Below are 15,661 nucleotides of genomic sequence, written 5' to 3' on the forward strand. Positions count from 1 at the left end.
GGCCCCGCAGACCCCGCAGACCCCGCGGAGCCGGGCGAGCCGGGCCGCCGCGCGGGGACCGCTGAGCGGGGCGCGGGGCGTGCGCTCGGGGCGGGCCGCCCTCCCGTGCCGGTTCGAGCCCCGGGTGTGCGTGTGGGAGCGTCTGCCCGCGAGGGACACTGTTTGGGCTCGGAGGGCTGGCGGCGGGGTGACTTGGCGGGAGTGAATCAGCCCTGCTGGGATTCTGTGCACGCAGCGTTTCTCACATCCTGCCCGAGAGGGCTGTGAAGCAATCCTGAGTCAGTGGCACTCAGGCGAGGAAAGAGGAACCACTCGAACCCCCTTGACACTTTTCAAAGGGCCTGCCTTCTGGAAAAGTACTGAAGTGAGTTGTGTAAATGGTGAAGTAGGCTTTGAAGCAGTTTGTTCAGGCGCTGGTCTTTCAGAGTAAACATTTGCCAAGAACACGCTGACCTAAGAGGCCTGCTGCTATTGCTAATAGGAAAAAAAGAGAAACAGTACTTTTGTGTGCAAATCCTTTTCTTAGTAGAGAACGAGCCTTACCCCTGATGCTTACAAAAAAGAACTCCTCGGAACTGCATCCTTTAGTAGCGTTTGGTGTTTGGTTACATGTTTAGCTCTGCTCCTCAGGTAGACTTGACCTCCTGGCTGAGACCTCCTGGTCCAGAGCTCTGTGGTCCAGGCCTCTGTGCTGATTCTCGGTGTAGAGAGGAAATTGCTTCATATTGGGTTACGTTAGAGGATTTTCAGCAGAAATTCAAGTTTGATTTAGGGGAACCTTTAGGTGATAGACTCAGCGCGGGACGAAACTCTTGGAAGGCTAGATGTGAGTGGCTTTAAGTCTCACGTCACTGAACCCGGTGGGAGGGGTGGTGTGGAAGAGGTGGCCTCTCCGCTGTCTGTAGTTGGTGCTTAGCAAAGACCTGTCCGTTCTAGTGGGTAGGGAAGTCACGTGACTTCTACGTCCTGGCATTGAACCACTGAGAAATTTGGTTTAAAGTTTCAAAAAATGTTCTTCCCTCAAAGATGAGATGTTCAGGTTATTTCATCATTTCCCTGTATGTGTTTAAACTCGATGAAAAACACTTCGTTATTAATCATTGTTTAACGTTGGAATTGATTACTAAAGAATCTTGGGGCAATCTCCACAAATTCTTAAAAAAAAAAAAAAGACGTTTCTTGAGTGTTTTCTTGGGGGAGAAGGGGCAGTGTGGCGGCTGGGATACTCTAAATTGCCTTCCTGAAGTCCTTTTTGTAAATAGTATCTGTGGGTACAGTTTGTGTGGCTTCATATTTCTTTTTAAGTGGAGAGAGAGAGTTGTTTTCCCGGGTCAACAATTAAACCAGAAACTCAGTTGAATCACAAACATAGAAACACAAATCTCAGAAATTTGTGTCCTCTAATCCTTGGCAATAGTGCCTATGTCGGGACTGAGGATAAAGGCTTTGACCGGGACTAGTACAGTGCTATAGGCTCCTGACCCTTTCTTTGTCTTACTTGGTTTGCAGAGTTTTTCCGATTCTTCATGGCCTTGGTGTTTGGGGTTACTCATGTCTGTGTGGCCGCTCACCCTCTGTTGGCTGCTGACTTTCGTTTCTTCTCCATTGTTCAGTCACACCTCCCAATACCTCATTCCCTGAATGATGTGGTTTCTTGTAACTCTGATCATTGATTCATTGATAATAGTTCTGTGTAGTCATGAACTTAAATTATTTTAGATTTTAGTTTGCCGATCTGACTCAGCTGTTGGCGGGCCTGTTGAATTCACGTGGCTAGCAAGAGGTGTGGTGAGAGGGGACCATTCTCTTACTGAGCTGGTTTCCTTTCAGTTATGGAGACAGCCAGAATGACAGAGAACTCCACTTAAAATTACTTCTAATTAGTGATCTAGAAATACCGTTGTCTTCTCTTAAGCAGGCTTCTGACTCATTATCACGATGGACTGCTGGGTTCATTCGTTTGTTCAACATGCATGCATAGAGCACTGCTCTTCTGTGCTAGGTACCAAGTAAACAAAGATAAAGACATAGCCCACCTTCAAGATACTCAGACCCATGAACAGATGATAATAGTAAAGTCAGGTAGAAAAGGTCATGGTGGCACGGAAGAGGCACACTTGGGAGTCAGAGAAGGCTTCCTGGTGGTGGTGAGTGTGTTTTGGAGACGTGTAGGAGTAGGCTAGGTGAAGAAGGGGGCAGTGGGTGTTCAAGGAAGGATATAGTGAGTGACGTGGGCTGATGATTGTAGCAGCAGAGGACGGCAGTTCTGAGGTTCCACAGGTACTCAAACCATTTCCAGGGGCTGCTGAGTTAGGAAGGGAGGGAGAGAGAGGAGCTGCGAGCGAGCCAGTCCTCTGGGCTGAGACCTGGGAAGCAAGCTCTGAGGTTTCATGTATAGTTTCTTTTGATAAGGGTCTAGGCCTGAGATGGGGGGGCTTATATGAAGTCAGGGACGGTGGGGATGGAGGAGAGGGTTGGATTAGAATCAGCTCTGGGTGGGGGGTTGTGTAGGGGGAGTGCTAAGGAGGTAGGTCATGTTTCTGACTTGGGTGACTGCATGGATGGTGATGCGCTTCACTAAAACGGGGTGAAGGAAGAGAACCAGGTTTGGGGGAAGATGACAAAGTGAGTTTGGGACATCTTTTTTTGCTTTTTTGAGGAAGATTAGCCCTGAGCTAACTGCTGCCAATCCTCCTTTTGCTGAGGAAGACTGGCCCTGAGCTAACATCCATGCCCATCTTCCTCTACTTTATATGTGGGATGCCTACCACAGCATGGCGTGCCAAGCGGTGCCATGTCCACACCCGCGATCCGAACCGGCGAACCCCAGGCCCCTGAAGGGGAACGTGCGAACTTTATCGCTGTGCCACTGGGCCGGCCCTTTGGGGCATCTTAATCAGTACCCAGATGCATCCAGGTGGTGGTGCTTAGTATTCAGTTGACTGTGGCAGATCTGGGCTCAGGAGAAGGAGACAAAAACTCCAGATAGCTTTGGAGTCATCAGACTACACAGAATTGAGTTGTTACTTGGAGTAGATGAGGCCTAGTGGGAAATGTGTCAAGAGGGCGTTAGTTCCTAATCTTGAGCTTACCTGCCAGACAAGGAAATATTTTCTCTGTGGTCCCCTTTTTTTAAAAAAAATCTATTTTCACTTTGAGCTATATGTGCAGAAAAGTCTTATTTTTGAAACTCAAGTCCTGTTTTCTCTATCCTAGGTGTGGGTATGTGCGTTTTCGCTTGTTGGAGGGGAGGTGAGAGGAGGGTCCTAACTTCCCTGAGTTATAAGAAGGAAACAGATCACCAGCAGACTCTTAGTTAGATTTTCTTATGGTGTAATGGCAGATCCACACTCTTGTTCAGCTTGTTAGTGGTTTCTACTGTGAGGGACCACTAGAGTTCCAGAAATTACCACTTCTTTGACCTTTCTGATCCTCGGACCCAGTCCTCCTTACCCGTAGAGTCTAGCAGAGCCAGCTCTTGGTCTATTTATAGTAGTAGAATGGATGGGAGGGGGATATTTAGAATCAAAGCTTAATTTCCCCAAATAATTCAAAATTGGTCTTGCAGGGAATTAAAGTAAGATTTGCAACTGACTGACTTTTAAATCGTAGCCTCATTAAATTAATACTAACATGGGTATCCCCTGAGCACATTGCAGCTGGTGATGAATGAGGCTGCGTCAGTCAGTTTTGTGCGCTCAGATGGACAAAAACTAGCCTGGGATTAAAGTGTTCTGATAGATAATCCCCTGGTAAACATGTGATCTGATTAATGTAAATGCGTCAATTTCAAGGCTGCTGGGAAGTCAGGCTGGTGGAAGGTTTGTGTTAGTAGAAATGTGATTGGTTCTCGCCAGGCACTTTGATATGCCTGGTCTGTCTTGCTCCCCGAGGTGGGTTGTGGGCTCTACGTATATTTTAGATTTCTGTTCCCTCGATGTAATCTACTTCCTTTTGGGCAAGCCAAGAGGAGAGTCTGCCCAGCCTGTAGCCAAATGCTGGCAGCCATGGCCTCTCGTGCTGGACTTCTTGTGGGAGTTCAGCGGGCCGTTGGTCTTGTGTAAGCTACGGGAATTCACACTCATTTCCCTTACTTGGGTTGAGGTCTTGCATTAGTCAGGAAGGGCTGCCTGCTGCCAGGGTTGCAGGAAGTACAGTACCTTCTTGTAGTTTCTTGAGCCTTTCTCAGGAAGTGTTGCTCTTTTCTCATCAGTTCACTTTTTTACGTTTAAATGTGTCTGACTGAGGGGGGAGGGTGGGTTTTTCTTAAAAACTAGTTTCTGAAAATATTGTAATCTGGAGAGTTCAGTTTCTTTTAAGCAATCCGGAAAGCTCAGTTTCTTTTAAAAACTTCTTTTCTCATCGTTTTGTACAGATTTGGGTGGGCTCCAAGCCGCAGAGTTTGTACCATGAATCTTATCTTATAGTTCCAGAAGAGCTTGTGAACCTTTAGCGCATGACTCTGAGCCCACAGGAGGGACGCTTCATGCCCCATGTGCAGTACAGAGAACTGAGCTCCTGTCCTGTCCATTGTGGACGTGTGGTTAGCATCACTATAGTCTTTCTTCAGAGCCCCACATCCCCTATTTTGAAAAGACCCTAGGACGTTGGCCTGCTTATTTGTGTCCCACTGGTAGGGGGTGACACTTCGTCCTGTGGCCCGGGGGAAGCAGACTTGTATCCTTTGAAACTGTGACAGCTGGGGAGGGGGCGTGTAAGGTGGAGCGTCGACCTTGGTGTAATTCTCTGGTGGTTGCCTTTCTTTGTTGGCATCTTTCCACGGACCATGTGGGGCCTTGGTCGGACCTCCAGGCACATTGTTGCATGTCCAGACACAGGGCAAATGCAAGGTGTGGCAGTATTTTCCACGGAGCACGCACAGCTTCAAAGTGTTGGTGAAGTAGAACACTCCTGTGGCCCCACAAAGAGGAGAAATGCCTTCTCCCCCGTTCCCCAAGGCCTCTCATGAGTTGGGGGTGGGCGTGCTGCTCTGTCCTCACTGCGTGGTGGCCCCTAGTCTAGGAGCTCAGGGACAGGAGAGTCAGTGTGTGCCCTCCTTAGTCAAGGCAGTTCAGGTGTGGATTCCTCTTAGAGATGGTGGGAAGAAGCTGCCCCCGCCCCGCTCCACCCCTCCCTTCATACTCACTGTGCCCTCTTAGAGTCACCCCTACCCACCCTCCGTCTTCTCACCCTACTCCCTCGGGCCCCTCTCTGTGAGGAGGAACAGGGCTCCTGGTTGGGAGTCCTCGGTGTTGAGGCCCAGACCACTCCCCAGTTCAGAGAACTTGACTGCAGCTTCCATGGAAAGGCTTAAATCACGTGGCTGAACCTTTACCCGGAGTCAGGTGTCTTGTGGGTGCCTGAAGCCTGCCCTCTGGAGAGGAGGCCGGTCCTGTTTCCCTCAGCACTGCAATTTGTGGGCTCTTGTGCAGTGTGGCCTGTGTGTGTGTTGTTGCTGCCTCTGCTGCCGAACCGGGGGCTGGATGGTGAAGCGGCGCTGGCCTGGGTGCAGATCCCGGGCTGCCCTTGCTCTTGCCCTGGCCCAGTTCTCTAAACTTCGCTGATACGCTGGAGTAAAGGAGCGGCCTTCGAGAGGCCAGGTGGGCAGAACCTTCTTATCTGGGCCCCCATGCCCGACCACTTCCTCCTCCCCAGAACCAGCGATGGGAGCTAGGTGGCATCTAGAAGGAGATGATTCAGGGGGCCCGGTCTAGATGTGCAAATTGTGTGTGCTGGTTTAGTTCTCTAAATGTGAGTGTGGCAGCTTTGCTTTTTTGGTAAAGTAACCGCAGCTCCCTGCCTCCTCAAGTCTCTTGGGGCTTAAGTTTTTGAGCTGGGACGTGTAGTTCTTGGTCAAGCTTCCTGAAGTGAGGGCATCGCCCGTGCAGGTGGCCGGCCCCTGGGACTGGGACTAGGGTGCAGTAGGGGCTGCTGCTAGCATGGGGACACCATTTCTGAGAAGATTCCCAGGAGTCACCTGGTGGAAAGCGGGAACTAACTCCCATGGGGTTCCTGCTGAGGCGAAAGAAAAAGATGGCCCCCGAGCAGGCTCCCAAGAAGCCAGCAGTGCGCACCCAGAGCGCGGCTTACTGCCTCTGCCCCAGCGGAGGCCCTTTAGTTAGGTGTTGGGTGTCGCCAGTCTCGAGGGGGTCTCCCCGGCCTGTCCTGTCATTGTGGGGCCTTCATAAAACTCTGTTCTCCTTTCCAAAGCACCTTCCTCTTCGGGGATATAAAATTGCCACTCAAGAGTTGGGTCTCCTCCGCAGTGAATCCCTGAAACCTAATTGGCTTTCAGCTCCTTCTCCTCTCTAACAAAAATAAACCTGTCAGTACACAGATTAAACAGGAAGCTAACATAAAAAAGCCCTCAATAAATCTTGGACTGAGGCCGTGGTGGAACATTCCCAGGGCGAGCCGCCTGACAGGGACAAGACCTGCCCAAGGTAGCCCGGGGCGCCCGAGCCCATCCCGCCAGGAGCCTGCCAGAGCCTCTCGCCAGGGCAGGATGGGGGGGCCGGTGCCCGGACACGCCAGGAGTCTACAGGGTGTGTCCGGGCGCCGGCCCCCCCATCCTACCCGGACACCCGGGTAGACTCCTGGTGTGTGTGTTCTCTGGGCTGCCTATTGAGACCCTCCTGAGTTTTTCTGGCGATGGTGGTGTTTGCCAGTTCCTGCTTCTCACGTTTGCTCACGCCTCTCCTTACCTGCAGCAACCTACCCCCCCACCCACATTCCCTGAGTCCTACCAGGTCTTCAAAGCCCCTTTGAAGGCAGGGTGTTGTAAAGCCTTCACAGTAGCTCGGGCATTGCCGGCTCCCGTTTTTGATCACTGGAAGCACATGCACTGTATATTTTGACCTTTGATTAATTTTAGCATTTTCTCCTGTGTTGTTCTTAGATGATTTCAGGTGTGTAAGCTTGTGAGGCCACCAAGTTTGTGGGAGGCAGGGGCCATGTCCAGTTCTTCATTTCTGTGCTCCACGATCCATAATAGTTGCTCACGTGATGACTTGGATTGAGGCCCAAGCTGGCACTTGCCCTCTCCTGGGTTGCCGTGTGCCAAGGAGGTGTTTCCTCATCTTCCTTTTTGGGAGCTGATGTGAGTCTCTTGGCCCAGATAAAGGATGCGTGGGGCCAGACTGCATGGCCTGGGGCGGCGGGTGACGCCCTGGTTCTTTTATATGGTCTCAGAGATGATAAGTGCAGTGAGGCTGGGAGATAAGTTGATCTCACGCTGCTGTGGGGCTTTCCACCTCAAATAGACTATGTTTAATTAATGAATATTAGACTTTAGGCCCCCTTTGGGGCTTCAAATTGATAGATTGTTGTGCAACTTTCTCGTCGTCTTGTGGTTTTCTGTTGGTCTGAAGGATCTTTCCTCTCTGGAAGTTAGCCTTGAGCACAGCGGGTGGATAGCCTCCGGTTTGGGCAGTGGAGGCAGCAATGCCTTGTTTATGTGCCGAGGCCTTTTATTTGCAAGCTGCTGCTCATTACCTGGAAGCCAGAGAAACTGAGCAAGCTGATGCTCATGAGCGGGTCTTTAGAGACAGCAGGAAAGGATGGCTGCTTTCTCACCTCTGCCCTCTGAGGCCCATGGCAAGTCCCCGACTTCCCAGGATGCAGATCCGGAGGGCTGGTACCTTCCACCCATCGACTAAAGTTCTCTTGGCAGTGAATTGGCAGTGAATCGGCTGTGACAGGCCGGTGGGCTTTCTGGGAAGCACAGCTGTGGGCCATCTGGCGTCTGTGTAGGGACATTTACAAACCCTGGGAAGATTCAGTGCTTTATCATGAAGCAAGTAAATGAAATCATCTTCCTGGAATTTGTGGCCCTTTAGGCCTTGGTGTGTTTAAGTGTCCTTTCCCCAGAGTCCCTCTTGAGGCCGTGGTGGAAGGTCACGTACTGAAGAGGATTTTCCTGCTGCTATTGCTGGAATTCAGATTAGGGCCGGGCTTGTGTGGGGCGCTTGGTGTGTGGTCAGTTTTCCTCTGGCCCCTGCAGGTATTCCAGTCATTGGGCAGCAGAGATGTGTGTCCATGGGCAGGACCGTGTTTACTGCCATCTCAGCCTCCGTGGAGTGGAGCCACTTCATGTAGTTGGACAAGTGCTGGCCAGACACAGGGTGTGACCCCAGGGAGGATGTGTCCAATGGTGAAGGGGCATTTGTCGTCACCGTGGGCACCTCTTGAGATGACCTCCTCTTCCCTGACCTCTTTCTGCTCCAGCTTTTCTCTCAATATCTGAGTATTAAAGAGAAAACTTTATTTTTCTCCGTCCTTCCCTGTCAGCCCTATTTATCTCATCAGTCGTACACCTGCGAGTCTGGGTTGCATCATCAGACTTATGCCAGACTCGCTCTTGTTCTAGACAGCCTTCACGGGCTTTGTGCAGGTGCATTTGCTGGGGGTGGCACTACTAACCAGCCAGTGGCTTTTCTGGATTCCCTGCGGCTGCCCTAAATTTGGAGTTGTTTGGAATCAACTTAAAGTTTGGAGTTTGTCCGTAGGCATCGGTACTTCTCAAGTTGCTCGACTAGTAGGGGCTGGAGGAAAAATGCTTTTGAAGAGTTTGACTTGGGCTCACTTAAAATGGTCTAGAAAATCTGAAATTGACCTCTCCCCAAAATTCCATCTTCCCCCCCCAAGTAGCTGAGAGAGACCTTTTTTTTTTTAGGATTGGCACCTGGGCTGACAACTGTCGCCAATATTCTTTTTATTTCCTCCTCAAATCCCCTCAGTACATAGTTGTCTATTTTAGTTGTGGGTCCTTCTAGTTGTGGCACGTGGGACGCCGCCTCAGCATGGCCTGATGAGCGGTGCCATGTCCATGCCTAGGATCTGAACCGGTGAAACCCTGCGCCAAAGCGGAGCGCGTGAACTTAACCACTTGGCCATGGGGCCGGCCCCTGAGACAGACTTTTGAGGAAGTATTTGAGAAGTATGACCCTTTGCATGTCTCTTTAACCAGGTCACCATGGCTGCTGTTGGGTCCTTTGCTGTCCCCAACTGTCCCCCAGGTCACTTCCCCTCCTTGCTGCCTGTGTCCAGAGGGCGTGCACAGGTTCCAGTGGATCAGAAACCTGGTTCCAGAGTTTGGAGTCTCCAGTTCTCACGTCAGGGTGCTTTCTTCCCCAGCCGAGTTTTTTGAGCTCATGAAGGTAAGTTGTGTCTAAAGGAGAGAAGGAAAGACATTTGAGTTAGAGGTTTGGGGCATAAGGTTGAGTGAGTCCTGGGCAGAAGCACCTTCTGTTCTAGAAGCTTTAGATGGCTGCTCAGCTTATTCCTGTGGGCCCTGCCTGTTAGTTTTCAGCTTCACAAATCATTAAGTCCAGCTACAGTCAGAATGTCTCCTGCGTGGCTGATGTCCCAGGTAGAGGAGCTCAGAGCGTGGGGCAGTGAGTGTCACGTCCTGGATTTGGATTCTTATGGACCGACTGATTCCTTCTGTTCTATGTTAAAAGTGTAGACTGCTAGAGGAGAGGTTAGTGAGGACATGTGGTCCACATGGACATGTCTCTGCTAGAGATGTCTAGGAAGGAAAAAACCTTTATTCTAGTCATGACAGACCCCTGCCCCTGGAAACATCTCCAAGACACAGTAGTATCATTTTGGTAGATGTGATATACCTGGTGTAAAAATCTTGGTTCTTTTCTGTGACTTTGTCTGAAGTTTGTGCCTCTCTCTCCTGGTAGAGATACAGATACTCAATTTTGCATTTGTGGGGTTCAGCTTTCAGTACATTACTCAGATGTTCATGCCATGTCTAGTTACTTGAGGTTAAACTGCTAATTAGAATGAAGTAATTCAATGCCAATTAATTTTTATTAACATGAACTTTCTGAGTTCATATTAACAATGATGTTAGAATTAAGGTATGATGAGGTCAGACTGGCAGAATGCTAGGAGATAATAGAAAATATATGTAGAGATTCACTTTTCCACAGAATGAGCTCTAGTGCGTTTGAATGCTTGCACATTTTCTCAGCTTTTGCCGTGTTGATCTGTAGATCCATACTTACTTTCTGCCTGGCTCATTCCACAAGACAGTGTGCGTGCGTTTGTGTGTGCACGTGCATGTGCTCTCCTCCACTTCCTTGCACAGTTTGTCTGTCCTGTGTGTCCTTGTTTGTGCAGAACTGATGCTGAGGCCTTTTGCTCTTTGCTCCCACTTGATTCTCTGCTTGGCTTGAAGAAGCAGGTTTTTCAAAGGATGTTCTTCTCGGTGCCCTGATCAGCTCTGGGTGATGACTGACTGTCTCCATGTGGTGATCCCCAGGCCGGGAGGCCGGGCCGTGCTGCACATCTGCCCAGGACGGGTGGGTGGGGGTGTGGAGGCGTGAGGGGCCTCACCTACAGGCCAGGAAGAAGCCGAGGCCTCCTTTTCCTGCTTTCTGAACTGAGTCCTGGGCAGAGTCTCCCGGCCTGTACTCTGCTGAGTGGGATGTGTTTCTTCCCGGGGAAGACAGAGCGGCCTGTGCTCCCTGAGAAGAAAGAATACGGCGGTTCTGCTGGTCCCTGGGCCCGTTAGAGCTGAGAGTGCACCAGAGGACTGGGTCGCACAGTACACAGTCAAATAGTCTTTTGCTGCCTGGATGAAATTGCCTTATACCTTATTTGTTGTTTTCCTTTCTTCTTAATCACCTTCCCCACAAGCATCCTTCTTAATAAATAACAAAACACAGGAAGCAGCCAATGTGGGAAATTCTTTTGTTTTTTCTTGGATGTGAGCCTTTTCCCAGTGGTGTGTTCATATACGTCTCAGGCAAGATGCCCCTCTTCCTCTGTGGACCGTGCAGGCTGTGGGTGCGACATCCCTTCTTGGTAGGAAAACAGACGTGTGCCGTGCTTTCTCCTCGCTCCTCTTGCGAGGCCGTGCTCTCCTGTGTACCCTTCGGGAGCTTGACCTTTGATTGTGCTGCATTCTTTCTGCCCTTGCCACCTCCTCTGGGGTGGGACTGCTCAGAACTCCAGAGATTGGTCACTGTTCTCCTGGGGCTGGAGCAGGTCTAGTGGGAGGACACCGGATGTTAGGACTGATGTGACATGTCATCTTTGTTGGTCTCCTCTGTGTATGTGCCTAGGTGCCTGTCTCTCTGCCTTTCGAAAGTAATGCGTGCTTGTTAAAAAACCCTGATCATGCAGATGGGGGTAGAGCAGAGGGCAAGTTCGCACCCACGCTCCCTTCTCTAGCTCTCCTCCTTGGGGACAGCTCTTGGCAGTTTGGTGTGTGTTTTCCATGCCCTGCACACACACCCACGTGTGTCTGCCTGTACAGGTGAGTGAGGGGGTGTCAACAGTGGAGGCATGGTTTGCATTGTGTTGGGTGACCTGCCTTTTGTCTCCCAGCTGTGCGTTGTGGGTGTCCTTCCAGATCAGTGTGCACAGGCCTCCTTCCTCTCTCAGGGGCTGCACTGTGTCTCGTAGTATGGTTAGGTCACGCTGTCCTTTCAGGCTGAGTGTTTATGTGAGGATTGTGGGTCCTGATTTGGTAGGCTACCATACACATTTTGGACTTGCTGTAAATATTAGTTGGTGAAGATAGAGGATAATCCAGCTTCGATTATCATTTGCTGCCAAGGTCAAAGGACTATATTTTCTCAGTGAATTGTGAAAATGATGATTGTGAATTTTGAATTGTTTCTCCTCTTTCAGGGGCAAATAAAAGTTGCCAAGAGACGGGTCGTGATGGCATCCCTCTACCTGGGGACAGGTCCTCTGGAACAGGAATTGGTAAGGTTTAAGGGGAGGTGGTCCTAGCAGCAGCAGTGAATCACCCCGAAACCTCATGGCTGCAGAGCCCCATGGAGTTGGGGTTGAGCTGCCCTTCCATGGCCTTCGTCTGTGGCCGGCTCTTGTTCTCGTTGCCTCAGATACTGAGGTGTGTCAGAGGAGCGGTGAAGGGGTGCAGGGAGGTCTAATCCTGGGCCTTCTGTCCGTGCTGGCCAGCGTCCTGCTCACCCTGCACAGGGGTCCTTAGGCTGCTCCAGGCCAGGGCTTGGCAAACCACGGCCCACACGCCACATGTGGTCTGCTGCCTGTTTTGTCTAATCTGTGACGTAAGAATGGTTTGTACATTTTCAAAGGCTGGAAAAAAATCAAAAGAAGAATATTCATGCCACGTGAAAAGCCTGTGAAATTCGAATTTCTGTGTCCATAAATAAAGCTTTATTGGAACACAGCCACTCTCATTCATTTGTGTTTTGTCTATGGCAGCTTTCTCACTGCAGTGGCAGAACTGAGTAATTGTGACAAACACCATCTGGCCTGCAGAGCGCCAAATATTTACTATCTGGTCCTTTACAGCAAAGGTGTTCTGAGCCTGTACTAGACAGATGAATTGGAGTGCAGGTCAGGCTGGCTGGCTGCTCATGCCAAGGGCTGGTGTAGGTGTCAGGTCTACAGCAAGCCTTGTTCCCCCGGACTTGCTGTCATGCCATACTTGTCACTTACCGTGACATGGGCAGGAGTGGGAAGGAGCAGAAATCAGCAGGTTTGTGTAAGGCTTGCTCCTTGTGGTACGAGTCCAGTGCAGGTTCTGGTGTGTGGGCGGAATCCAGAGGTTGAGTTGATGTGAGTCTGTGAATGAGATCATTCTGTTGTCTTGTCTCTGGGATGGCTTTCTACTCTGAGGTCTGAAGTGGCCCATTGCCCACAATAAGTTTTGTTTCTTGGTTCATACTTGTTCAGAAGCCCATAGGTAGGAGCTGGGAGACAGCAGGGGTTGGTGTGTGGAGAATGAGGGTGGGTGAGCATAAGTGCTTCCACTCTCCTCTTCCTCACCTAGGAAGGAGGCCACCCTCTGATTCCAGGACGTCCCCTGAGCTGCAAGCTTGGGAAGCCTGTTTGTTCTCCTGGGAAGAGAATGTCGTGTCCAACCCATGGAGAATGGCCGTGGGCAGGTTGGGTCTTGGATTCATTCGTTCAACAAGTATTTACTGAGTCCTCTCCATGTGTTGGGCACTGCCTGTTGTATGTCTGTGAGCGTGATCTGGTGAAACGTGTGGGAGCTGGTGTGTTAGGGAGCGTGTCCAGGAGTGGCAAGGTCCAGACTGCTCAGCAACACGCTTCTGGACCTCAGGCCGCTGTCTCCAGAAGGTTCAGGTGGGAGAGGGCGGCAGGCGGCGTCTTCTGATTGCCGTGACAGAGGCCTCTCAACTGAAGACGTTCTGCTGCGCTGGCTCCTGAGTGCTCACGGTGCGCATGTGTGTTCAGAGAAGATGGCAGGGTCTCAGCTGACAAGTTGATTTGTTTTTTCATACATAATCATCTTTTTGGATCTCATACTTCTGTTCTTTTGGGGTTCTTTTCTTGATAGGTGGATTGCCTGGAAAGCACTCTAGAAAAGTCACTCCAAACAAAGTTTCCTTCAGACCTCAAGGTGTCCATTCTCCTGGACTTCACGCGAGGCTCTCGAGGTAGGGCTGACACTCTCCCCGGCCCTGATTCTCCCTCTTTCAGAGCCTCCGTTTCAGGAATTACACTGTTGCCTCCCCGGTCCTCAGGCAGAGGCAAGGCCATTTAAGACCGTCCAGGCTGGCCCAGGACTGCCTCATGTCTGTTAGGATTCCTTTTGTGGTGAGTGCCTGAAAGCCCAAGTAAACATAGCTTAGGCAGAAAAGAGAATTGTTTTGACTCCCGTGACTGACCTGCTTCAGGCCGGTCATGATTTGGGATTCAGCTGTGTCACCAGGACCCAGCTCCTGGCCCTGCTTCCTCTGGGCTGGCTTCATTCTCAGGCTCTGTGCGGTGGCTTCTGGTGGCCCCGGGGCTGTCTTGCCGTGGCATCTTGTCCATTGGAAGTGAGACTGCTTCCCTCCTGGTCAGACCAGAGGTCCTGAGTGGTCCGTGGGCCATCCACCAGGGCCTCCGAGGGTGCTTACTGGCCCAGGCCAGGCTGTGTGCCTGGGGAGCTGGGGGTGAGGGCTCAGGGTGGGCAGAGTCATCTTCGCCCAGAGCAGAAATGAGGAGAATAGGGGCAGAGTGGTACACCCCAGGAGGAGGTGGGGCTAAAACAGCAGATATCTGCAGCACCGACCACCCCAGTGCTGCCTCAAGACGTGGCTGGTGTTGAGAACAGATTTAGCCGGAGCTCCCCGGCTGGAAGAAGCACTAGGTGGTCTGCCCGATTTGAACGGGCGGCAGGCGAACGTGAGCCCGCAGTGGGTGATTCCTCACTGGCAGGTGGGTCTGCTACCTAGTGTGAGTCGCCCGTCCTTGTTTTTCTGCTCGCCCATGTATTCAGGTAGAAAGAACTCTCGCACAATGCTGCTCCCGCTCTTACAGAGGTTTCCAGAACAGGTCCGAGTCTCCCTCTTCCACACCCCTAACCTCCGAGGACTGCTTCGGCTCCTGATCCCTGAGCGCTTCAACGAGACCATTGGCCTGCAGCACATTAAAGTGTACCTCTTTGACAACAATGTCATCTTGAGCGGGTGAGCTTGCTTCCCTCCGTCGAGCATCTCCCCTTAATCTTCTTCAGGGTGGGCTAGCCCTGGTGGCCTAGTGGTTAAGTTTAGCATGCTCTGCTTCGGTGGCCTGGGGTTCAGTTCCTGGGCGCAGACCTACACACTTGTCTGTCATTGCTCATGCTGTGGTGGCAGCTCATGTACCAAAAAAAAAGAAGATTGGCAGTGGATGTCAGCTTAGGGCGACTCTTCTTCAGTGCAAAAAAAAAAAAAAGTTCTCCAGGGTGGAAGTCAGCAGAACATGGAGAAGGGAAAATCTGTCTCCTTAAGCCTTTGAGAACCCACTTTGGTTGCCTTGCTCTCTTGGTGTCTTCCATGGCACCGTGTTTGCTGTGGAGGCTGGAAACTCACAAAGGGCGATTAAGAGATAGTCACGGTTTATTGAGCACTTGCTGTGTGCTAGCCACCACGCTAAGCCCCTTGTGTGTATGTCTTGTTTAATTCTCATGGTGACCCTCTGTTGTACTTTCCTCACTTTATACACGAGAAACCAGAGATTGGAGAGGATGGATAACTTGAACAGGCAGACCCCAAAAAAAACAAAAGAAGAAAAATACAGAGCCAGGATGGAAATCCAGGTCTTTTGATTGCAAAGCACGGGACTGGTAACTAGCCCTGTGTGGTTAGTTGGCTTAGTAATTGTCACATCTCCTCTCTCAGCTGATTGTCAGCTCTGTGAGGGGAAGGGTTTTGCGGTTCCCTTTTTGGTGTCACCTTAGTGCCATCTTGTCTCTTGTGAGTGGTCATGCTCAGTAGCTGTTTGTTAATTGGCTGCTGCTATTGTGTCCTGATCCGAGCCTGTCACTCCCCTGCTCCTGCTGGTTAACCTGAGCCCTGGGTCACTAGGGCCTGCCGTGACACACTCTTGCCTGAGTCCTCAGCTGCTTCTTTCCTTCCTGCAGTGCAAACCTGAGTGACTCCTACTTCACCAACCGCCAGGACCGCTACGTGTTCTTGCAGGACTGTCCCGAGGTTGCAGACTTCTTCACGGAGCTGGTGGGCGCGGTGGGGGACGTGTCCCTGCAGTTGCGGGGGGATGACACGGTGCAGGTGGCGGAGGGGATGGTGCACCCTTACAAAGGTAGGGTCCTGGGCTTGTGGGGGTGGGGTGAGGGCTGAAGAGAGCACGCCTCTGGTGGCCTTGCCTCGGGCTTGGGAGACTGGGGTGGCAGAGCCTCATTCTGCTTTTGTCTCTG

The 15,661-nt window shown here is 51.1% G+C and overlaps 1 protein-coding gene across 1 annotated transcript in view; it reads left to right on the forward strand.

Moving 5' to 3' along the window:
• PGS1 (phosphatidylglycerophosphate synthase 1) overlaps nucleotides 1-15,661 on the forward strand; it is a 33,617-nt gene that overhangs the window by 981 nt on the left and 16,975 nt on the right. The window contains exons 3-7 of the mRNA XM_046676347.1: nucleotides 8,969-9,158; nucleotides 11,653-11,730; nucleotides 13,316-13,415; nucleotides 14,243-14,432; nucleotides 15,368-15,546. Of these exons, the coding sequence (XP_046532303.1) occupies nucleotides 8,969-9,158; nucleotides 11,653-11,730; nucleotides 13,316-13,415; nucleotides 14,243-14,432; nucleotides 15,368-15,546 (737 nt within the window). The remainder of the gene's footprint in view (nucleotides 1-8,968; nucleotides 9,159-11,652; nucleotides 11,731-13,315; nucleotides 13,416-14,242; nucleotides 14,433-15,367; nucleotides 15,547-15,661) is intronic.

The sequence above is a fragment of the Equus quagga genome, chromosome 11 (genome assembly GCF_021613505.1).
Source record: "Equus quagga isolate Etosha38 chromosome 11, UCLA_HA_Equagga_1.0, whole genome shotgun sequence".
NCBI lineage: Eukaryota > Metazoa > Chordata > Mammalia > Perissodactyla > Equidae > Equus > Equus quagga.